At 37.3% G+C, this 25,802-nt stretch overlaps 1 protein-coding gene across 3 annotated transcripts in view; it reads right to left on the minus strand.

Annotated features, from left to right (window-relative positions):
- Positions 1-25,802, minus strand: part of DYNC2H1 (dynein cytoplasmic 2 heavy chain 1) — a 395,598-nt gene that overhangs the window by 351,116 nt on the left and 18,680 nt on the right. For all 3 annotated transcript variants that reach the window (XM_043892886.1, XM_043892813.1, XM_043892970.1), the window contains exons 11-19: positions 24,877-25,052; positions 21,665-21,860; positions 17,421-17,516; positions 8,876-9,028; positions 8,202-8,300; positions 7,034-7,173; positions 6,723-6,951; positions 5,373-5,500; positions 1,335-1,450 (exon numbers count right to left, since the gene is read on the minus strand). In XM_043892886.1, coding sequence (XP_043748821.1) covers positions 1,335-1,450; positions 5,373-5,500; positions 6,723-6,951; positions 7,034-7,173; positions 8,202-8,300; positions 8,876-9,028; positions 17,421-17,516; positions 21,665-21,860; positions 24,877-25,052 — 1,333 coding nt within the window. The remainder of the gene's footprint in view (positions 1-1,334; positions 1,451-5,372; positions 5,501-6,722; positions 6,952-7,033; positions 7,174-8,201; positions 8,301-8,875; positions 9,029-17,420; positions 17,517-21,664; positions 21,861-24,876; positions 25,053-25,802) is intronic.

Genomic DNA, 25,802 nt, shown 5'->3' on the forward strand with positions numbered 1-25,802 from the left:
CTGCTCATTGACAATGCACCTGGTCACCCATAGCTCTAATGGAAATGTACAACAAGATTCATGTTTTCATGACTGCTGACACAACATCCATTCTGCAGTCCATGGATCAATAAGTAATTTCAACATTCGGGTCTTATTATTTAAGAAATACATTTCATAAGGCTACAGCTGCCACAGACAGTGATTCCTCTGAGGGATCTGAGAAAACTAAACTGAAAATCAAGGATTCACCATTATAGACGCCATTAAAAACATTCATGATTCATGAGAGGAGGTCAAAATATCAATGTTACCAGGAGTTTGGAAGAAGCTGATTGCAATCCTCCTGGATGATTCTGAGGGATTCAAGCCTTCAGTGGCAGAAGTAACTAAAGATGTGGTTTAAAAAATAGCAAGAGACCTAGAATTAGAGGTGAAGCCTAAAGATGTGAATGAATTGCTGCAATGTCATGATAAAACTTTCACAAATGAGGACTTGCTTCTAATGGATAAGCAGAGAAAGTGGTTACTTGTAATTTTGAGACTCTAGTCCTGCTGAAGATGCTATGAAGATTGCTGAAATGACAACACAGGACTTAGAATATTACATAAACTTAGTCAGTGAAGCAGTGGAGGCTTTGAGGAGACTGACATCAATTCTGAAAGAAGTACTACAGTGGGTAAAATGCTATCAAACAGCACTGAAAGCTACAGAGAAACTGTGCATGAAAGTCAATCAATGCACGTGACTGTTCTTATTCTAAGCAAAGGCCACGGCCACTTCGACCTTCAGCAACACCACCCTGATCAGTCAACAGCCATCAACATCAAGGCAAGACTCTCCACCAGCGAAAAGATCATGACGCACTGAAGACTCATACGATGGCTAGCGTTTCTAACAATGGAGCATTTTTCAGCTGAGGTAAGTATACTTACTGTTTATTTGCACACAATGCTTACTGCACAGTTAACAGACTGCAGTATATGTAAACATAACTTTTATATGCGCTGGAAAACCAAAAAATTCACATGACTCTATCACAATAATCTCTATACTGCGGTGGTCTGGAAATAAACCCACAATATTTCTGAGGCATGCCTGGAGTCCTTTGAGGAGGTAAGGACAAATACCAGAATTAATCCCTTTCTCAGTGAAATATGCAACAAACTGATACTAGCTCACACTGCAAATAATAACAATAATCTTCAATTTTTAGACCTCATAGAGTTTCATATTTTACTAAAATTATCATCTTAAGCTGATTTTTATTTCATACTATTCTCTAGATTATTTTTATTTTAATCATCATTGAGACTCATATTCATAACTAAGAACAATTAACAAGTGTATTTACCCTGGATGGACTTCTTCAAAGAAAGAACAAGCATGTCAAATAACTTCTGGATGAGATCATCAATCACAGTCTTCACAGGGTTACAATTAATATTTAAGCAATCTACCTTGACAGCACTGAAAAATGCCAAAGGACATATTTTGACATGAAAAAGACTAAGTAGAAGAAAAGAGTGTCATTATGATTTTGTGTAATACACCCGAAATAATCACTGTGATCCTTAAGCACATTTAGATTTTATTTAACAAAAATGCCTTACACATACTCATACATAATAGCTTTTCATTAAACAATGGTTTTGTTATAATACTACAGTTTTTAATAATCCAATGTATCATTTTTGAAAAAGTAGCACATTATAAAATACTAAAGTATCAACATGAATATATTCAAATTTTTAAATGTTTTACTTATTATAGTATGTAACATACTTATTTAAAGATTTATAAAATAAATTAATATCCTGGACTCAAAGCACAAACAATGATAGGAGAAATAAAACAAACACAGAAAGTGAAGATAGATTATGAATACACTAAAGCAATAAAACCATTTTAGACCTAATTCACAGAAATGGAATAAACTATTAATTCAGATCTTCAATCATGTGGGCAGAGAACTCTCAGCACTGTTGGTCAGAGTATAAAATCATACAACTTTTGCAAAGGGCAATTTAACAATATTTAACAAATAGTTTTAGAACAGGTATATTCTTTTATCTTAGTAACTTAATTTTTTTAATTTATCCTAAGATTTTCAGACTCCAAGATTTACCTATAGGTATCTTGTCAAGATATTAACTACATAGTCAACAATTAGAAATAAGCTAAATATAGAAATGGCTAAATAAGTTATTATATATCCATATAATTTAAAATTATATTTTTGAGGACCAGGTAACAACATAGCAAAACACTAATGATTAGTGTTAAATAAAAATAACAGGTTATGGTATGATCCAAATTCTGTAAGCAGATGTATGAATATGTCTAAAACATCAAACACTAACAGCGACTGTCATTGTGTTTTTTATATTTTTAAAAACTGTATAAAACAAATTACTATTCTAATAATCAGAAAAAATGCATGTATTTGTAAGAACACTAATTCTTTGCATGGTACTGTGAATGCAAATTATAACACTGACAAATATTATTAGAAGTTGAACCAGACTCGTTCATCTAAGTAAAACCTCGTATTTATCTTAAATTATATAAAGTTTAAAAATATCTGGAGACTGAGCAAAAAGTTATTTAGGGGCCCTTTTTTAAAACATAGAACCAGGTGATATTCTTAGAAAGCAAGTTATAAGTGTTAAATACAATTTCATTATAAAAGTACAATTTTCTCTTAAAGTTTTACTTATTTATTTCAGTCACCCATTAACTGGAGAGGTTTAAATGCCAATTCTTAACCATCACACATAAGAGGCAATTTGTCTTATATTAATACAGGAAGTTTTATGACTTTTGAAATTCTGACATAAAATTTCAAAATTTCTAATATTTGATATATGAAAATAGATGATCTTGGTAAACCAAAAGAAATTATACCATATTTTTACTAATGAATTAACACATAAAGTAATATGATTATACCAGAGTAGTACACACTGAATATTGTGGACAAGACTAATGTTCACCTTTTCAATTGAAAATATTAATAACATGCAAATGAGGTTCCATTTAGCCATAGATATAATGGGACAAACATAGATAACCTACCCAAAAAGTATATCCTTACTAGCATATCTGAAATACATCATTAGAATATGGCTTATGTAATCTTATAGCATAGTTCCCAAAAATACCCATAATATAAATATTTGTGCATTTATGTATAATATATGTCCACTCACTTAGATGAATACATGTTAATTTACCAGCAAGAAAAAGAAAAGATGAAATATGGCAAGGAGGACAGGCATTCTTTTTGTTTTGTGCAGCTTTGGCAGGGACGAATAAATAGGAAAGCTGTCTACAGAAAGGGACAGACAGTAGCAACGATCTTCAACAGTCAGGAGACAGCATAGTCATGCCAGATGGGTAAGAAAGCACTCAGAGAGAGCATCCTCAGAGAAGAGGGACACCACAATCGCATTATCTCTTCCTTACTGCAAACCAACAGTAATGACACTATCACTGTCCCAGTCATCCAGACGCCAAGCCTTCAAGTCATCTGTCTCTTCTCCATTCCTCATCCCTTATCTTCCTTCAAACATCCCTGGTGGTCCTGAGGTTAAGCATCTGCCTTGCAATGCAAGAGACATGGATTCGATCCCCGGTCCAGGAACTAAGATGCCACAGATGGCAGAGTAACTAAGCTTCTATGCTTCTATGAAGACCCTGCATGCTGCAACTAAGACCTCACGCTGTCAAATAATAGACTGTAAAAGTAATAATAAGACCTCTTGTGAAAGGCGCTCAGTCGTGTCCGAGTGTCCAACTCTGTGATCCCATGGACTATACAGTCCAGGAAATTCTCCAGGCCAGAATATTGGAGAGGACAGCTGTTCCCTCCTCCAGGAAGACCTCTTAATGCCTCAGAATATTGCCTCCTCCTTATTTGGAATACCAACAATGAAATTCAGTTAATTAGTACTAGTCTTCTGGATGAAGACAGGCCAACCTTGCTTCCTCCAGGACCTCTTGACTCCACCACACAACTCATTATTACCAGACTGACATTCCCAATGTATACCTTTGGTACTGACACACTTCTCTTTAGAAACCTTCAACAACTAATCCCTCTAACATAAATGAAGTCCAAATTACCTGTTTTACAATGTAAGACTCTCCCAAATCTATTCTTTATCTGCTACTTTCCAGAAATATTTCTTCTAGTCCCTAGCAAAACATTAACTCTAGTCAAACTGGGTTTCCCTGGTAGTTTAGCTAGTAAAGAATCCACCTGCAATGCAGGAGAACTGGTTTGATCCCTGGGCTGGGAAGATTCCCTTGGAGGACATGGCAACCCACTCCAGTATTCCTGCCTGGAGAATTCCATGAGCAGCGGAGCCTGGCGGGCTGCAGTCCATGGGGTCGCAAAGAGTCGGACACGACTGAGTGACTAACTTTATTTCACTTTTCATCTAGTATTAATAATAACAATTAATAACAACTAGCATTGAGAATTTACCTTCTAATTTATATGCAAATTACTCATTTAATCTTCAAAACACTGTGAGATAAATAACATAGCTGTAACTACCTTAAAGTTGAGGAAACTGAGGTTCACAGACTCTACGTGACTGTCAAAGTCATGCAGCTAGTAAGAACCATCTAACTCCAGAGCCCATGCGCTCAACCCCTGCATGTACTTGACTTTATCATCAAATACGTTTGTCTTATTGAAAGACTGGAGAGCAAACAACTTCATCTCAGGAACTGTCTCATCTTTCTACTTTCATAGCACAAAGTTTTGCATACTGGAAATGATCAGCAAATATTTATTGAAAGAATAAATGAATTAATAAAAGTGTTATTACCCTTTATAGGTAATATATGTACAATTCAACAAGGCCCTTCCTTCCCAGAGCTTACTGCATTGAGTGGTCCCACTGATATGAATTTCAGAGAGTAAGGAGGATATTCTGGGTTATGACATTCCCCTCAGAGGGTTTTCTCCACATTTAGGGCACTACCTAGATGTGGCACTTTTTGTGTGCTTCCCGGGGCATTCTGAAAGGCAGAGCAATACAAAATTAAGGTCAAATATCCCCCGGTATGCTCCCACTTGTAGCTTCTTACAGTTCTTAGACTGTGCCCGGGCACATCACACGTTAGATCTGAGAGAAGCCTCTTCCCCAATCTATTCTACCCAACTAGGTCTCAGCCAGCAGAACCTCTAGAACAGGCTTTCTTAGCCTCAGCAATGATCTACTCAGATGACTCTCAAGCATTATAGCAGAGCTCTGGAGAAGGTAGGACAGTGACTTGACTTCAGTACCACTAAGTGAAGAGTGCTCATCTATACCCACGGTAAAAACTGCTACTATGTATAAACATTACTTTAACGTCTTTAACGTCTGTCTTATACCTTGGAAGCCGTTCAACTTCTTTCCCTTTTATTTTCAGTGCTTTAAAATTTTTCTCCCAATCATGTACCGTAGAAAGATGCTTTTCCACTAGAGCTTCCATATCAACTTGCCCAATTACAATCCACTCCTATTTAAATGAAAAACATATTATTTTAAAAATTAGAACTAATAAATGAACATTTAAAAAATTAGAGTTTAAGTATCAGGAACAATAAAAAGAGGCAAAAGAGAAGTTTCAGGTAAATTTCAACTTAAGTTATGTACATATAATCATTACCATAAAGTCTAAAAAATGAACAGGGAAAAAATATATATAAAAATGCAGTAATCATAAAACTTTTTTGAAGAGATTGCAAAAAAACTTTTCTTTACATTCTCAAGTTCGATGTATACAAAGACAAAACCACTTCTACCAAGCCAAGAGCTACTATAGGTTACAAATCTGACATTGTTCAGATTCAATTAATTCCAGAAAAACAAAATGCAGAAGAAGCACTGCAGTGGCAGTTAAGAAATTTACTGAATTCTCAGTCACTCCTCAGTATCAATAAAAAGAGCAATAAATATAATTATAGTTTATTTCTGAAGAGTTAGTATGATGCACCCATATCTCAGTTCGTAAAGAATCCGCATGCAGTGCAAGGAGACCCCAGTCTGATTCCTGGGTCGGGAAGATCTGCTAGAGAAGGGATAGGCTACCCACTCCAGTATTCTTGGGCCTCCTAAGCAGCTCAGTTAAAGAATCCGCCTGCAATGGTTTCGATTTCTGGGTTGGGAAGATCCCCTGGAGAAGGGAATGGCTACCCACTCTAGTATTCTGGCCTGGAGAACTCCATGGACTGTATAGTACACAGGGTTGCAAAGAGTCGAACATACTAAGCGACTTTCACTTTCACATTCCTCTACACAAAAGTAAGAAATTAAATCATCTCAATTTCATTAATGTAGAAGGCTTCCCTCCATGGCATATTCTCAATCCAAAGAATAAAGAAAAGGATATATTTTTCTATATCTTTTCCTGAAAGGAACTAAAAATGACACAAGAGAGTCATATCAAATTTCAAGTTGATATAACATTCAAAAGAAGAAGAGAAAGAAAAATTAGTTTCTCAATCTTCAAACAGTCAAAGAGAAAAAAATTAAGGGTAACTTTTTTCTCATCTGTAGCATAAATCTAGATTTTAACAGAATCCTCAACTTTTGGCCCTCTGGTTTGCATATTTTTATTTTATGCCACACAATATCAACATATGCCACATCAATATGAGTATCAGACATTGAGTTGTACACTTAATACTAATTCGATCAGATGAATATTTTAACAGGACAGACAATTCCATGTCCCATACCTCATGCTGGTGTAAAACAGCTGACAATCTCCTAAACAGATCTTCTGCTTTGCTGAAAATAGTCAGAAATCCACTTGCATTTCTATCAATCATAATAGAAAAAATAGATTCATCTCCTGCTTCACCCACTCCCTTAAACTGATTAGGAATGCTGATGAATCTCTTCATTTCTCTATAATATTTAGCCCGAATTTCTTCAAAAGGAGGCTTGAATTGCAACCGTCCTTGTCTGAAAGCAAATAAATAACCTTAAAACATAAATTTCTGAAAAATTATAGACCGAAAACTAAATTGGGTTTTAAAAATCTTACTTGTATATTAAATCTATATTTATTTCTGGCAGATTCTCATTAAGTGCTTCTAAGCCCATCTGATACTGATGCTCCAAGGCTTTGTACAGTTGATGATTCCAGTGCTGTTTCCACGCATGCATGTCACTTGCTTGAAATCCCTAATAAATTATAGTCACATTTTTTTATTTAACAATTAGGTGGTTGAATGGGTTTTCATTTAATGCTTTTATATAACATTTGGTAAAATTATAAGCAAAAAAACCCCTCATCTTAAATATCTTAAACAAATATTAATTGCTACTTGTATATCTAAAGTCAAATATGAAAATCTCTAATCTTTATGTCCATAAATAGTATACAAAAAGACCAGCAAAATTTTAAAAATCAAGTTACTAGTAAATGAATTTTATATGTGGACTTTATTTTATGATCCTATAAAAACAACAATAATAATAACAGAAACCATATCTTACAAATTTCATAGCCCTTTTTCAAAATTCCCATCAAGTATAACTCTTCTATTCCCTTCCCACTCCCTAAATAACCCATTGCACATTAAAAACAAGATAAATTTAAAATATGAGAATGCTCAGAATACATACTTTTTCTGCTTCCATATAACCACAAACATATAAATTCTAATACTTTTATTTTTATTTATTTTTTAAAGTTTGAACCGAAAAATATATGTAAATGTTTAAAACACCTACCTCATATTCCACTAACATCTCAACGTAGATTTTGTGCTAACTACTTTACACAGATCATCTAATATCAAAATATATGTAGAAATAACATTTTACTGAAATATGACAAAAAAACTGAAACAGAGCTATTTCAGTAATTTGGCTTCTGCCTACACTTAACTTTGTCACAACAGACATTTCACCTTTTAAAAGAAAACTAATGAATGACAGATATTTAACCACCAAGTCAGAAAAACTGTTTACGGAGTGTAAATTGAGGGATTTGGCATTCCATAAGACAAACAAAAGGTTGTATTTTTATTTGTAAATGTACTACTAATTTATGGTCTTTATACATAATTCAGTTAAATTCTAAATGTATGAGCAATTCATTAGCAAAGATTTACAGATAACCTTTATGAACTTTTCATTAATTCATATATTCAAATTCTGAAAAGTTCATATTTCAGAGTATAGACATAAAGTAAAACACACTTTACCTGCGCTTCTACACTTGCTAAGCCAGTTCTCAATTCTTGTAATCCATCTTTCCACCGCTGTTGCTGCCGAAGCAAATCAATGTTCATAAGAACTACCACCTGTCAAAAATTAGAACACAAAAATTTCAATAGAAAAACTTGACAGGTACCACCTTACCCAAGTGATCAAAATTAACTCAACCTATAATAACATATATCAATACCTGATCAATGTATTGAGAAAGGCAAAATATCACTTTTGTGGTATTCCTATTAAAATCATATAACCTCAACCTAAAAATGAGAAGGCATCATATAAAATCAAGTCAACAGACAAAATAATTGATTAGTACTCATCAAAAGTATCAAGGTCATGAAAAAGACTCAGGGAGAAGAGACCACAGAGCCTTAAAATTTAAATACAAGGCGGGATCTGGGATTGGACCCTTGAAAAGAAAAAGGACTTCAATGAAAAAGTTGTAAAATACAAAATAGTTTATTCCCTAGTTTTGATAGATGTACTATGGTTACGTAAGTTGTTGACGATAGGGGAAGTTGGGTGAAGGACAACTGTGAACTCTTTATTTGCAACTTTAGGTCTCAATTATTCCCAAATAAGTTATTTAAAAGTATATCCAAATTACTTTTTAAACAATACTATTCATAGCTTGTTAAATTTTATAAATAAAATATACCTTTTCACAAAATGTAGTGTGCCATTTTCTCAGTTTCCTATTTTCAGTGGCAAGTCGTTCAGCAGCATTTTGGAGTTTTTGGATGTAGCCTTCTAATTCTTTAGGATTATCCCAAGTAATGTGTGACTTTCCCCCACTTCCTGCTTTTGAATTCTAAGGTACAACAAATAACAGTGTTCAAATATAGTTCTTTTTTTTTTAAAAGATTCAATATTCTACATCATTAGTACATCTGTCCATAACACTAACCTGCAATAAAAGAGCACACAATAGTTTTTCTGTTTTATAAACGATAAGGCATTCTGGGCAGGATTGAGCAGCTCTCTTCCTTCCAAGTTCTCCCTCTTACAGCTAAAAAACCCAGACATAACACACCAGACAAGCATAGGAAGACTAAAAGACAGAAATAAGGAGGTGGACAGCCTAAAAACATTGGCAATTAAGAAACAACACACCAGATTTCCTTAGTGGGTCCCACATGTCCCGGAGAGGATGCTGGAGAAGTCTACAACCTAGAACCATCCCCAGAGATGACAGAAAAAGGCTCCAGAAGAAGCCTGTTCCCTCTAGCCACAGGACCAGGAAAACAGTGGCCGAATGACAGAAAACCTTTTTAGCTATACACACCCTGCTCCCGGTGGGCTACAGTCCATGGGATCACAAAGAGTCAGACACAACTGAGCGACTAGGCACACACACCCCCACTCCAGCCCAACAGAGTAGAAACCCAGCCCCTTCTGCAGGTTCAGGGGACCAGGAGAGGCGTTCCTCTTCCATCCCCTGCTCAGTCAGCAGCGCCGACAGAGCGGGGCGGCCCCTTCACCAGCCTGCACAGGGCGTGGGCGCCAGGTCAGGGCTTAGCAGGGAGCGGATCCACTGCGGATCCACTGTGGATCCACTGCGTGGAGGCAATCGGACACCGCCAACTGCTATCCCACTTTGGTGGGAAGTCGTCAGGAGGGCAAAGGGGACACACTTGCACTGCACCCTGCTAAAAAGGAAGCAGAGCGAGGCAGTGCTCCACTTCTGTCAGGATGGCATCTGCAGAAACAAGCAGAAATTTAACATATACACTCAGCCTGTCCTCCAGCTATACCTCACTGTCTCAGAGAGAAATAACGTGCCACTTAGAAAGGCATGAAAACAGCAGTAGATTTCTCAGCTGAAACCATGAGCGACCAGAGGAAGTGGAAGGACACTTTCAAGTTCGATGCATGAGGCAGGGCGCTCCAAGCCGGTGCTCTGGGAAAACCCAGAGGGATGGGGAGGGGAGGAGGTGGGTGGCGGTGGGGGGCGGTCAGGATGGGGGACACCCGTGGCTGAGTCATATCGATGTATGGCAAAAATCACAATATTGTAAAGTAATTATCCTCCAATTAAAATAAATTAATTAATTAAAAAGTAATAAATGATAGAATGTGGAAAGACAAGTGCTAAGAAAACCCTGCCTCTGGAAAACAGGAAATGCCTTAGGATTGCAGGTCCACGGCCTCATTACAAATGACCAAAAGATTAATTATGAAAAACATACCGTAATGTACTAATTGCTGCTTATACTATAAGGATATATGAATAGATTAGAACAGCAATTCTGAAAAGGTTTTTTTTTGAAATGTAGCATCTGAATAGTCAATTGGGGGTGGTCTTTGAACATCTGAGTTCTGAGTTCAAGTCCTGTGCATTCTGCTTGCTAGCTGCATGAGTGAGCTTGTCATCAAACCTCTTAAAGGCATGGCTTTCATGTATGAAATAGAAATGATGATGATATGATGAAATTATAACATATACCAAAAAAATCTATAAATGTATGTGTAAGCATATCTGTTATATGCATGTATACTCATACAAATAAAGGACTACCTAATAATTGAGTTATTTTATACAAATCATTTAGCATAGTATATATTCCACAAATGTTTGCCATTATTACTCACGTGTATTTGATTCTGATTTATTTTAATATATTAACTACTACTTAGTATCTAAATTTAAAAAAAAAACAAACTCAAAAAATAGTGCTAAAAGAAAACAACTGTCAACTGTGAATTTTACACTTGCTGAAAACATCCTTCATGAATGAGGGAAAATAAAAACATTCTCAAAGGAAAACTAAGAGAATTTGTCACCAGCAAACCTACTCAAGGTATGGCTAAAGACAGTTTTCTCAATAAGAAGAAAATGATATTTTAAAAAAGCATAGAACTTCAGAAAGGAAAAGAGAATGTTAGGATGCAGAAAATGCAAATAAAAAAAAAACTATCCTTCTTCTCATAAATTTCTTATTGATATTTGATGGCTGAAACAAACCCCATCTGATACAGTGTTCTTTGCATGTAGAGGATAGTAAATAATTAAAACAAAATAAGTGAATGGAGTAAAGAGACCTGCTACTACTGCTAAGTCACTTCAGTCGTGTCCGACTCTGTGCGACCCCATCCCTGGGATTCTCCAGGCAAGAACACTGGAGAGGGCTGCCATTTCCTCCTCCAATGCATAAAAGTGAAAAGTGAAAGTGAAGTCGCTCAGTCGTGTCTGACTCTTCGTGACCCCATGGACTGCAGCCTACCAGGCTCCTCCGTCCATGGGACTTTCCAGGCAAGAGTACTGGAGTGGGGTGCCATTAAAGAGACCTAACTACAAGCAAAGTTTCTACACTTCACTTGAACTGGCAAATGGTAAGACAAAGACAGTCTCTGCCATACAGTGACCTTCAATAAAAAGCTGATGAATGGTGAAACTAAACAATTATAATATTCAACAAAATATGCACTGAATCCGTTCAGAAAGTATTTACTGAGCAACTACACACACTACTTACTGTTGTACTGACAGAGTATAAAGCAAATAAATTAGAGTCCCTAGAGTGAGTGGCAAGAGGAGTACAAGGAACTTTAGTGCTCCTCCTCCTCCCATCTCAGTTTTTGCCCTACTGTATCTCGTTTAACATATGCTAAGTATAATTATTTCACCCTCATGGAAAACAACCTTGTACTGACTTGCATAACTCAATGAAGCTATAAGCCATGCTATGCATGGCCACTCAAGATGGACGCATCATCCTGAAGAGTTCTGACAAAACATGGTCCACTTGAGGAAGAAAGGGCAAATCACTCCAGTATTCTTGCCAGGAGAAGCCCATGACCAATATGAAAAGGCAAAAAGTATGACACCAGAAGATGAGAACCCCCAAACTGAAAGGTGCCCAAACTGCTACTGGGGAAGAGCGGAGGACAATTACTAATAGCTCCAGAAAGAACGAAGAGGCTGGCCAAAGTAGAAATGATACCTAGTTGAGGATGTGTCTGGTGGTGAAAGTAAAGTCCAATGCTATAAAGAATAATATTGAATAGGAACCTGGAATGTTACGTCAATGAATCAAGGTAAATTAGACATGGTCAAACAGAAGATGGCAAGATTGAACACTGACATCTTAGCAATCAGTGAACTAAAATGGATAGGAACAGGCGAATTTAATTCAGATGAACATTATACCTACTACTGTGGTTAAGAATGCCTTAGAAGAAATGAAATAGCCCTCATAGTTAACAAAAAAGTTTGATACAGTATTTGGGTGCAACCTCAAGAAGAAAAGAATGGTCTCAGTTCATTTCCAAGACAAACTATTCAACAACACAGTAATCCAAATCTATGTCCCAACAATGGATGCCAAAGAAGCTGAAGTTGACTGGTTCTATGAAGAACAACACCTTGTAGAACTAACAACAGCAACAAAAAAAGATGTCCTTTTCATCACAGGGGATTGGAATGCAAAAGTAGGAAGTCAAGAGATAACTGGAACAACAGGCAAGTTTGGCCTTGAAATACAAAATGAAGCAGAACAAAGGCTAACAGAGTTGTGTCAAGAGAATATGATGATCACAGCAAACACTCTTTGCCAACAACCCAAGAAACGACTCTACACATAGACATCATCAGATGGTAAATATCGAAACCAGACTGATTATGTTCTTTACAGTCAAAGATGGAGAAGCTCTATATAGTCAGCAAAAACAAGACCTGCAGCTGACTGTGGCTCAGACCATGAGCTCCTTATTGCAAAATTCAGGCTTAAATTGAAGAAAGTAGGGGAAACCATTAGGCCATTCAGGTATCAGTTCAGTTCATTTCAGTCGCTCAGTCATGTCCAACTCTTTACGACCCCATGAACCACAGCAGGTCGGGCCTCCCTGTCCATCACCAACTGCTGCAGTTTACCCAAACTCATGTCCATTGAGTCAGTGATGCCATCTAACCATCTCATCCTCTGTTGTCCCCTTCTCCTCCTGCCTTCAACCTTTCCCAAATCAGGGTCTTTTCAAATGAGTCAGCTCTTCGCATCAGATGGCCAAAGTATTGGAGTTTCAGCTTCAGCATCAGACCCTCCGATGAACACTCAGGACTGATCTCCTTTAGGATGGACTGGGTGGATCTCCTTGCAGTCCAAGGGACTCTCAAGAGTCTTCTCCAACACCAGAGTTCAAAAGCATCAATCAAATCCCTTATGATTGTACAGTGGAGGTGACAAACAGATTCAAAGGACTAGATCTGGTAGACAGAGTGCCTAAAGAACTATGGATGAAAGTTTGCAACACCATATAGGAGCCAGCAAACAAAATCATCCCAAAGGAAAAAAAAAAAAAATGCAAGAAGGCAAAGTGGTTGTCTTAGGAGGCTTTACAAATAGCCGTGGAAAGAAAAGAAGTGGAAAGCAAGGGAGAAAGGGAAAGACATACCCAGATGAATGCAGAGTTACAGAGAATAGCAAAGAGAGGTAAGAAAGGCTTCTTAAGTGAACAATGCAAAGAAACAGAGGAAAACAATAGAATGGGAAAGACTAGAGATCTCTTCAAGAAAACTAGAGGTGTCAAAGGAATATTTCATGCGAGGATGGACAAGATAAAAGACAGAAATGGTTAAGGACTTAAAAGAAGCAGTAGAGATTAAGAAGAGGTGGCAAGAATACATAGAAGACCTATACAAAACATTTTAAATGGCCCAGTGGTGTGGTCACTCACCTAAAGCCAGACATCCCAGAGTGCAAAGTCAAGTGGGCCTTAGGAAGCATCACTACGAACAAAGCTAGTGGAGGTGATGGAATTCCAGCTGAGCTATTTCAAGTCCTAAACGATGACCCTGTGAAAGTGCTGCACTCAATATGCCAGCAAATTTGGAAAACTCAGCTGTGGCCACAGGACTAGAAAAACTCACTTTTCATTCCAATCTCAAAGAAGAGCAAAGTCAAAGAACATTCAAACTACTGTACAACTGAGTTCATTTGACATGCTAGCAAGGTTATACTCAAAATCCTTCAAGCTAGGCTTCCGCAGTACACGAACCAAAAAATTCCAGATGTAGAAGATGGGTTTCAAAGAGGCAGAGGAGCCAGAGATCAAATTGCCAACATCCACTGGATCATACAAAAAGCAAGAGAATTCCAAAAACAATATCTACTTCTGCCTCACTGACTACGCTAAAGCCTTTGATTGTGTGGATCACAACAAACTGTGGAAAATTCTTAAAAAGATCTGAGTACCAGACCACCCTACCTATCTCCTAAGAAACCTGTATGTGAGTCAAGAAGCAACAATTAAAACGGAACATGGAACCAGTTCAGTAATTGGGAAAGGAGTATGACAAGGCTGTATATGGTCACCCTGCTTATTTAACTTAAATACTTAGTATATCATGTGAAATGCCAGGCTAGAGGAATCATAAGCTCAAGTCCAGACTGCAGGGAGAAATATCATCAGCATCAGATAAGCAGATGATACCACTCTAACAGAAAATGAAGAGGAACTATACAACCTCGAGATGAGGGTGAATGAGTGAAAAAACCAACTTGAAACTCAGCATTCAAAAAACTAAGATCAGGGCATCCAGTCTCATCACTTCATGGCAAATAGAAGGGAAAAAAGTGAAAGCAGTGACAGATTTTCTTGAGCTCCAAAATCACTGTGAACAGTGACTGTACCCATGAAATTAAAAGACCCTCCTTGGAAAACTGGACAGCTGCTTGTAAAAGAATGAAATTAGAACTCTTCCTACCACCATACACAAAGATAAACTCAAAATGGATTAAAGACCTAAATGTAAGACCAGAAACTGTAAAACTCTTAGAGGAAAACACAGGCAGAACACTCGATGACATAAATCAAAGCAAGATCCTCTATGACCCACCTCCTAGAGTAACTGAAATAAAAACAAAAGCAAACAAGTGGGACCTGATTAAACTTAAAAGCTTTTGCACAGCAAAGGAAACTATAAGCAAGGTGAAAAGACAACCCTCAGAATGGGAGAAAATAATAACAAATGAAACAACTGATAAAGGATTAATTTCCAAAGTATACAAGCAGCTCATACAACTCAATACCAGAAAACAAACAACCCAATGAAAAAGTGGGAAAAAGATCTAAACAGACATTTCTCCAAAGAAGACATACAGATGGCTAACGAACACACGAAAACAACAAAATTCTGTAAAGCAATTACCCTTCAATAAAAAAATAAATTAAAAAACAAAAAGACACTCCTTGGAAGAAAAGCTATGACCAACCTAGACAGTGTATTAAAAAGCAGAGACATCACTTTGCCAACAAAGGTCCATCTAGCCAAAGCTATGGTTTCTCCAGCAGTAGTGCACGGATGTGAGAGTGGGACCATAAAGAAAGCTGACTGCCAAAGAAATGACGCCTTTGAATTATGGTTCTGAAGAAGACTAGAGCCCCTATACACCAAGGAGATCAAACCAGTCAATTCTAAAGGAAATCAACCATGAATATTCATCGGAAGGACTGATGCTGAAGCTGAAGTTTCAATACTTTGGCTACTTAATGCAAAAAGCCAACTCATTTTCAAGATCCTAATGTTGAGAAAGACTGAAGGCAAAAGGAGAAAAGGGTGGCAAAGGATGAGACATATGCCACAGATAGCATCACCAATTCAAAAGACATGAATGTGAGCAAGCTCTCGGGCAAAAAAAGAGTTCTTGTCATACTGCAGTCCAAGGAGTCACAAAGAGTCAGACGCAACTTAGCAACTGACCAAAAATATATAATTGTTTACTTCTCATGACTCAAATCCTCAAAATAAGGTTTGTCTTTAGACATATCAACAGATATAATTTTGAATATATTTATTAGAGAAGAAAGAGTTCTAAACACTTGGATTTAAAACATTATCTATGAGATGAAAAGGTTAAAAATAACAAAGTAATATCCTATTTTCAAAAAGTACACTTGCAAATATGCACAGGAAAAATGTTTAAAACGGTATAGACACCAGACTATTTAAGAATGGCCAAGTCTTGGTAGTACAATACTAAAACATTTTTTGTTTTTGTTCACCTACATTTTTGAAATTTTCCATCATAAACTCATATTGAACTCTGGAAATAGAAAAAAATTATAATAACAGGCACAATATGAATTATGTAACTTCTAGTAAATTTTAAGCCTGAGTACTAGTGCGGATAAAAATAACTAACTTAGCAGGTCTGACTGCTGTCCCTTAAAAGGTTTGCTTAAAAGATTGGCCCTTAGCTGGCATCTGAGAAGTTGGATTTTGCAAGAGTTCCTAACACTCTAATTTTTAAGAGTGGTTCACTGTGCCTAAAGAATTTGGTTTATGCTTAACACTTGACTGTATTCTGGAATTCTGGAGTTTTGGCACATGTTAAGGAGGAAGATACCTACATGACCAGTCCCCAGTAGAAGTCTGGGCAATGAGTCGCTAATGATCTTTCCTAGTAAGGCAACATCTCATATGTGTTACTTGTTGCTGGAGGAATTAAGCATGCCCTGGGTGACTCCCAGGGAAAGGACCCTTGAAAACCTGCACCAGCTTCCCCAGGCCTTCAGTTCATATACCTTTCCCTTTGCTGATTTTGCTTTGCACCCTCTCCCTGTAATAAATCATAAATAAATCAGCTGTGAGCACAACTATACCCTGAGTCCTATGAGTCTTCCTATAAATCACAGAACCTGGGAGTAGTCTTAAGAACCACAACACCAGCTATCCACTGTAAAAACAAGAATTAAAGGGTATAGTCCTCTTCTACTAATTTTTTAAAATATTTCAAGTCTGTGAAAACTAAAAATGTGTATTTCAAAAAGTGAACATACATAATAACAGTTTAAAAACTATTGAGGGTTGTCCTAATTTCATATGCGTGGATATTTAAATAAGCATAAGTAAAGAGCAAATAAAATAAATTATAAAATCAGGAGAGAATGGAAAAGTACTAAAGAGTCTAGTATATAAGGACCTCACACTACAGTGAATAAATAAACGTAACATCATATAAGTTAATATTTTTTATATATATAGTTAATTGATCAAAAGAAGCACCAAAATATGTGAAACATTACAAGTGTTTAAATACAGTTGTAAAAAAAGGTTACTTGTTAAAACGGAAGGAAGTCATTGGGTAGCAAAATATAGCCTTACATCAATGGCTATGTTAAGCTCAGGGGTATACTAAAAACCAACAAATAAGAAACACTTTACATGTAAAATCTAATTAAAATAACATAAAATGTCCATTTACCTTAATTATCTGTTCAAACGCTAAGGCAGATTGTAACATCATTGGTCTCTGACTTTGAATCATCTGTTGATCAATAGAATTGTAAAAATGTGCCACCTACAAACAAAAATTCCAATTAGCAATAATTAACAATAAATAGCACACTTAATTTTCAATTCTTCTTCATTTTTAATTATTTGAAAAATATTAACCCTTAATTATAAAATTTAACAAAAAAATCATTTTCTCATCTCCAGTAGAGGATTTATGCATGTACTAGTGAACAAAAGCCACAAGTATAAGTATGTGCTGAGTTCCTCTAATTTGCCAAGTCATGTTCCAGGGGCTGATTAAACAAAGACTATAAAACCTAGTCCCTGAAATCAAGAATTTCACAGTCTCATAGGGAATCAGAGGAAACCATAAAGCATGTTAAAGTGCTAAAAAAAAATGAACTCTTCCTGCAATTCTTGAAACCAATTCCTTTGTCAGTATATAACACAATGATTTATCCATTTCTCAAGCCAAAAAAATCTTTGAGTTGTCCTTAATTCTTCTCTCACATCCCATTTGAGTAGAAGTCTATTGACTATACCTTCAAAATATATGTTTTGAACATATTTTGAATTGAACCCCTTCCCCATGTCCGTCAGTATCACCCCATTTCAAGCACCCTCATCTCCTGGTAAGACCAGTACAACAGTTTCCTAACTGGTCTCTCTTTTCAACTGTGGCCCAATGGTCTAGCCAAAGTATTCAAAGTGGCCAAAACAGTCCTTTTTTAAAACATAAACCGTATCTTTTACCTACTCAAAATCTTCAAATGAATCCCCAATATATTTGAGAATAAAATGCAAAATCCTAAAATTCTTACCTTAAAACTTCCAATGGTTTGTCAACACACTTAAGAATGAAACCCAAATCTACAATCACACCCCGGCATGTTATACACACACCAGCCTCTAGTCCTGCACAATCCCCTCCTAACTGCACTGCGGCCACGCTGGACTCTGTGCTGCTTCTCTAGCTCTAGGGAGTCTTCCCTGAGAAGCTCTCCACGGCATTCGTTCCCTCTGCCTGCAACAGTCCTCCTCCAGGTATCTGCGAGGTTCTATCACTCATTTCATGTCAGTCTCTTACTGCCTTTTCATTAGGGTCTCCCCTGACCATTCTGTATAAAATGGCAGGGTGTGTCACAATCCTCTTACTATGTTTTCTTTTTCTTCAAATATGTGCTCATCACTACCTTATACTGTATTACCCAAGCATTTGCTATTTCCCATAATAGCGTCACAAGTCATAGTGTCACATGTTTGTTGAATTAATCAATGAATCCAAAAAAAAAAAAAGAGAGATACCTACAAGGTACAGTGGTGGACTAAAGAGGACACATGAGTGTCACATTTTTGTTGAATATCAAAAAAAATAGAGATACCTACAAGGAATAGTGGTGGACAAAAGAGGACACTGTTACCTCTGTCGGGGCAAAGGACAGGTTCATGGAAGATAATCCAGGGGACACTGTGGAGTGAATTTAATTAAGGACTTTAAAGACACCGTCTTAATTTTTGTATTCCCAGCATGTCACAAAATTCTTGGCACAGAGCAGGTGCTTAAAAAATATTTAACTAATTTTATAGCAAGTCACTTCTTTCTTCTAACATGCATAAAAATGTACTTGATGGGGAATACTCACTCTACTTATTCTGTATCATAATAGTAGTTCCGGAAAAAGCCCAGACAGAAAAACAGAAGCAAAATAATACATAAAATTACAGCAATCTGGCCAGACTGCTGTCAAAACATCCTACTTCATACTCCACACTCTAGCTAGATGCGTGCTCACGAGTAAAGGTGTATATGCGTGGGACTTCCCTGGTGGCCCCGTGGTTAACACTCCACCTGCCAATGCAGGGGACACGAGTTCAAGCCCAGGTCTGGGAAGATCCCACATGCCACAGAGGAACTAAGCTCGAGCACCACAACTCCTGAGCCCGCAAGCTCTAGGGCCCATGCTCGACAACAAGTAGCCCCAGCTTGCCAGCAGCTGCAGAAAGGCCACAGGCAGCAGCAAGGACTCAGCGCAACCAAAAATAAACAAGTGAGTAAAGACACACACAGCAGATTCCTGTAGTTGTTCTAGGAGTAAACACAAATACTGTACGACCATTCACATCCTCTGAGATTTTGTTACAGTAAATACTTAGGATAGAGAAGTCAGCAAGCTTCTCAGCTTTTAGAATACAGAGTTCCTCTCTGAAATGATCACTCACTCTATCTTGTGCTCTTGAGAAAACATATGTATACTCTTTCAAACTCACACGAAACATCATCCCTCTGAAAATATTTATCTGATACTATCCCTACCCTGGGCTTCCCTGGTAGCTCAGCTGGTAAAGAAATCTCCCTGCAATGCAAGAGACCCCGGTTCAATTCCTAGGTTGGGAAGATCCCCTGGAGGAGGAAATGGCAACCCACTCCAGTGTTCTTGCCTGGAGAATCCCACGGACAGAGGAGCCTGGTGGGCTACAGTCCATGGGGTCACAGAGAGTCGGACATGACTGAGTGACTAAGCCCAGCAGCACCTCTCTACCTTACCCAGGAAAATAATGGAAAATCCCCACCCCGATTCTTTCACAGGACTTTCTGAAATCTATCTGTAATACTGTTGCTGTTTTTCAGTCACTAGTCCAGTCCAACTTTTTGCAACCCCATGGACTGCAGCTCAGCAGGCTCCTCTGTCCATGGGATTCTCCAGGTGAGAATACGGGAGTGGCTTGCCATGTGCTACTCCAGGGGATATTTCCCACCCAGGAATCAAACTCATGGCTCCTGCACTGGCAGACAGATCCTTTACAGCTGAGCCACCAGGAAAGCCCATCTATAATGCAGCACTCAACCTACTTGTGCACATGTCATCACTACATGAATTTTAATAGAATAAATATGGGCTTTGGAGTCAGGGAGACCTGATCTCAGATTCTAGCTTCATAACTCACTAGCAGTGTAGCACTAGAAAACCTATGTTACAAATCTGATCACCAATTAGATCAGTAAAACTGGGAGAGGGAGTAAATCGAAATAACATAAATACAGCATTTACCAGAAAGCCTGATATTTAATGAGAACTCAATGTTTAGTTTGCTTTCTCCCACTAGACCAGTGGTTCTCAACTTTGGATGATCTGCACCCAAGAGGACATTTGGCAATGTCTGGAGATATTTTCAATTGTAAGGACTAAGTAGGTGCTACTGACCAGAGACGCTGCTAAACATCCTACAATGCACAGGCCATCCCTCACAAAAAGAAAAGTCGTCCAGAATGTCAGAAGTGTCAAAGGTGAGAGGCCCTCCACCTGAGCATGACAGTAACACATTCAGTTTACACACTCACCACGCTGCACCCGGCAGTACAAGTGCTCAATGGGTCTTTGTTGGATGAAACAATAAACGAGAAAATACACAAAAGATACTGCTCCTGTTCTCTATTAATCAAGTGAGAGAAAGAATGTAAAACTCCAAAACTACATGAAAGCGTTCCAAGAGTGACTTGCACACTGCATACAAAATAAAGAACCATCAATTAAAAGAAGACACAACAAATAAAGTGTTGAGCTGCGAGTTAAAGGGTTACTTGTAATTCTTCAACCAGAGGGAACAGGAATCAGTGCACAGAGACAGGTTCAGAGGAGAGCCATGGTTCATATTACTGAAGCAAGGGTGCAACATGAGGGGGTGAGGATCCACCACGTTCAGTAACGTCAGCTAGGGCATGATTAAGAAAGGTCTTGGATGCTATGCTAAGGAGACAGACAATGAGGAAATAACAGCTGGTTTTAAACAGGCAAATGATTTGATGACAAAGGCCGAGGAAATAAACAAAAACAGAAACCTGTCCATCAGCTGGATAATTTTCTAAGAATCGGCCCCTAGCAGGCAGGCAGAGGGCTCTTAATTAGAAAGCCCTTTAGGGTCCGTGATAGTACCATGAAAGAAAAAAGAAAAAAAGAGAGAGAATAATATTCTATTTTTCCAAATGCTTTGAGAATGAAAAGCAGTAACAGTAATACCTCAAGCTAATAAAATTCCCACATAGAGGATTACAAAGCAAAGTTTGTAATGCAGTCATTTGCAAACTATAACTTCATAGACTTAATGGTGCTATTCTATCAGCCTAATAAAATCAAAAGCAGAAAACAAAGCCCTTAAAATATTCTAATGTAATAAACTCAGAATAGCCATGTTTTCAAAAATATCATTTCATACTTGTTTCAGAATAATTGCTTGCTTGCAGAATTTCTGTGCAACGTTTGCAACTTGCTGTATTTTGGCAGGAATAACAAAGCCAAGTGCAGAAAGCTGACGAACTTCTCTCAGAAGAATCACCAACCGATCTGAATAATGCACTTTTAACGATCCATCACTAGGATCCAACTCCATGATTCGGCTGTTAGCCTCAATACTACAAAACAAAATAAATAACTTTTTGCATTTCAAAATTTCATGTTCTCACTCTTTTACACTTGATCTTAGCCAAAAGGCCGAGAAGCGATTCACTCTCTTGATTGATTAAAAACGTAACAGTTTTCACAACTTTGCTGTAAACATAAAAGTGTTGCTCTTTAGTCACTAAGTCCAGAGAAGGCACTGGCACCCCACTCCAGTCCTCTTGCCTGGAAAATCCCAAGGACAGAGGAGCCTGGTGGGTTGCAGTCCATGGGGTCGCGAAGAGTCGGACACGACTGAGCGATTTCACTTTCAGTTTTCACTTTCATGCACTGGAGAAGGAAATGGCAACCCACTCCAGTGTTCTTGCCTGAAGAATCCCAGGGATGGGGGAGCCTGGTGGGCTGCTGTCTATGGGGTCACACAGAGTCAGACACGACTGAAGCGACTTAGCAGCGGCAGCAGTCATTAAGTCATGCCCAACACTTTTGCAACCCCATAGACTATATATAGCCCATAAGGCTCCACTGTCCATGAGATTTTCCAGGCAAAAATACTGAAGGAGGTTGCCATTTCCTTCTTCAGGGGATGTTCCCCACCCAGGGATTGAACCCACATGTCCTGCATTGGCAGGTGGGTTCTTTACCACTGAGCCACCAGGGAAGCCTAACAAAGGAAATTAATTCAAGTAAAAAACAGTTTTTAATTATATTTTTCAAATTATATGTATTTGACATAACATTTCACAATTCAGATCTTGATAACAAACTGTAATACCCAAAATATACCATCATATTAACATTTCAACCAAGCAGTCTTTGAACTTAGAAAAATCAATCTCGTAAAATTCAGCTAAGGCTCAAAATAGACATCAAATCCATCATAATTTGATTCATTTTCTAAAATATATTTTAGATTTTTAGTCAGTCTATCTGATTCTTTAATACTTTTATTAAAGGATGAATAATAAAGAATACTAAAATATTAGGAGTTCAGTTCAGTTCAGTCGCTCAGTCATGTCTGACTCTTTGCGACCCCATGAACCACAGCACGCCAGGCCTCCCTGTCCATCACCAACTCCCAGAGTCCACCCAAACCCATGTCCACTGAGTCAGTGATGCCATCCAACCATCTCCTTCTCTGCTGTCCCCTTCTCCACCTGCCCTCAATCTTTCCCAGCATCATGGTCTTTTCAAATTAGTCAGCTCTTCACATCAGGTGGCCAAAGTGTTGGAGTTTCAGCTTCAACATCAGTCCTTCCAATGAACATAGAGATATTCAAATACTTCATTCCTCTACTCTTTGTTTCACTATGTAAAGACTGTCTTTTCTCTGTTCTTCTAAAGCCACAATAGCAAAATTTACATTGGCACATTCAAGTCTCCCTGGATTGTGAAAACACTGAGATAAATTTAAAGTACTACTTTTTTATAATCCTTCTTTCAGGATCAGGTTTATATAATACTCTTTCTTTCAAATCACTTTCACAATTAGGAGAACTTGCAGGTCTTAGAAAGTAAGCTACAGAAAAGCAAAGAACTAATCTATTCAGTCTACTTAACAACACATAAAACGAAGCATAATAAAAAGCAGATATTTTTAAATGGCTTAAAATAATAATTTAGCCCAATTGTCCAAATTTCCCAGGTGGTGCAGTTATAAAGAATCCACGTGACAATGCAGGAGACACAAGAGATGCAGGTTCAATCCCTGGGTTGGGAGGATCCCGTGAAGAAGGAAATGGCAACCCTACTCCAGTATTCTTGCCTGGAGAACTCCATGGACAGAGGAGCCTGGTGGGCTGCAGTCCATGGGGTCACAAAGAGTTGGACATGATTGAGTAACTGAGTACACACACACAAACACTGTCCTACAAGAACATAAAGCCTCTCAGAAAATTATAACAGTGGCAATTTTTGCCTTTATTTGAAACTAATATTCAAAGTTAGTTTCTACATTCCAACATATACTGAAATATGTTCCAAAACACACTTATTTCTATGTAACAATGATGGGCTTACCAAAAAACAAAACAAAAACAAAAAAAAGTGAGAGTCGGGGGTTTCATCACCAAATAGGAAAGAAAAAGGCTGAACAAAGTTAAACCGGGCTTTTACTGCAGATCTCAGCCCTTTTGATACATTATCTTACACGGTGGGTCTCCACCAGAGCTGCAGTGATAAACGTGCTAATTCTCCAAAACCAACTGACCAAAGAACTCTTTACTTTGGGTGAAGGGGGCAAGGTAGAACTACCTCTCATATTTTAGGTTCAGGGTAGAAAAGGAAAGAATTAAATGGCATAAAGTTATAATCATTATGCTTTAGCATCTTTAGTTCTTTAATTCTTCTTCCAAAGCCAAAATGCAAGATAAAAGAAAAAAAAATCATTCATTCAGTTTAGGAAGCTACCACTTTGGCCTAATTATTTGTTGCAGCAGTATAGGCAAAAGAAACAGAATTTCATATTATGCCAAAGTTACTTTTAAAAAGTACCAAGTTTCTAAAAATGAAAACCTGGCAAGTTTTAAAAAATACGGACAATAACACACTAGGGAAAGTTGACCTGAACAAAGAAACAATGGTTTTTTTAGGCCATCCATTTTAGATACCCATTAGAATAATAAGGTTAACCAATTAAATTACATTCGATATAGCTTAATAAATATTTACAAACCCTTACTATATTAGACACCAAAAAGAAACATTCTTCATCTCAAGGAGCTTAAAAAAATGAAATTTTCATTTACAATGTCTGTATGGGGGATATATAATATTAATGTAAAAAGGTAGGAAAACATTCATATACCAGTAACAAAAAAACCACAGAGCATGAAAGCCTAATTCCAAATTAAGAATCTGCTGTTCTGGGGAACAGATGTTAGAAGCAAAGGAAAGGGGGTCAAAGTTCCCAACTTCAATGACTTAAAAGTTGATCATCAAAAACTAACCAAACATAAAACAATCCTGTCACTGAATGAATAATGTAAGAAAAAAGATTCTTATGTAGATTTCACCATGTAGTATACTTACCACAAACCAGATTTGGAATCAGATAAACCAGACTGAATATCCCTGGACCAATCATCAAATTGTTCTTGTTCATATAGTTTAAACTGGTCTAAGAGATCTTCAGCACTTCGATGGAAAGATCGAAACCCTGACAAGTCAGATAAAAGAGCTTCTGCAATCTTGATAGTATCATCCACCTTAAAAAGCCAAATTACAAGAATATTTATTATTTAAATTCCAAAAAAGTTAGCTTAAAATCAGCACCCTTCTCTGATCTGTGATACAGAAACTATTTTCCCATTTATCCACAAACAGTAAAATAGAAGATTTTCCAGTGAATTTAAGAATATCAACTGCTGCTGTGCTTCTGAATTACACCACCTCAGAATAGCAAAACACAGAGGATAGCACATACAAGGCGTAACTTGAAGGGCTCGAGAAAGGAAATTTAGAGGAGACTCCAAGAACTCAACAATAGTCCCAAATACGTTACGTTGAACTTTAAACCCTTTACTGAATGCTCTGGTTAAGAGTTCAAACAATAATTAGGCCAATTTGGATGCCAATTAAAGAATGCCTCCTTTCCTCTACAACTACGCAAAGAACAATGGAGCATTTTGGAAAGCTGACTGACAAAATTAAGCAAAGTATTAGAGAAAAAAAAAATCAAAATATAAACTTGAATAAGTAGAATTCTCAAATTTGCTAGCCTTTATAATATTGCTACTAATAATAATAATTTGCTTGCTCTTAATCATATAACCAACAAATATTTATTACATGAGTTGAAAGCAAGATATTGTACCACACACTAATTAGTAAGCATATAAGATTCTTAGATCAACTTTGATAATATTAAAATAATAGTCCTTTAAATCTATAAATTGCTGCCACCACCTTAAGCAATGCCTTATGGTATTTATGGTGCTGCTTAAGGTAGTGGCAGC

Source organism: Cervus elaphus, chromosome 1 (genome assembly GCF_910594005.1).
Source record: "Cervus elaphus chromosome 1, mCerEla1.1, whole genome shotgun sequence".
Taxonomy (NCBI): Eukaryota; Metazoa; Chordata; class Mammalia; order Artiodactyla; family Cervidae; genus Cervus; species Cervus elaphus.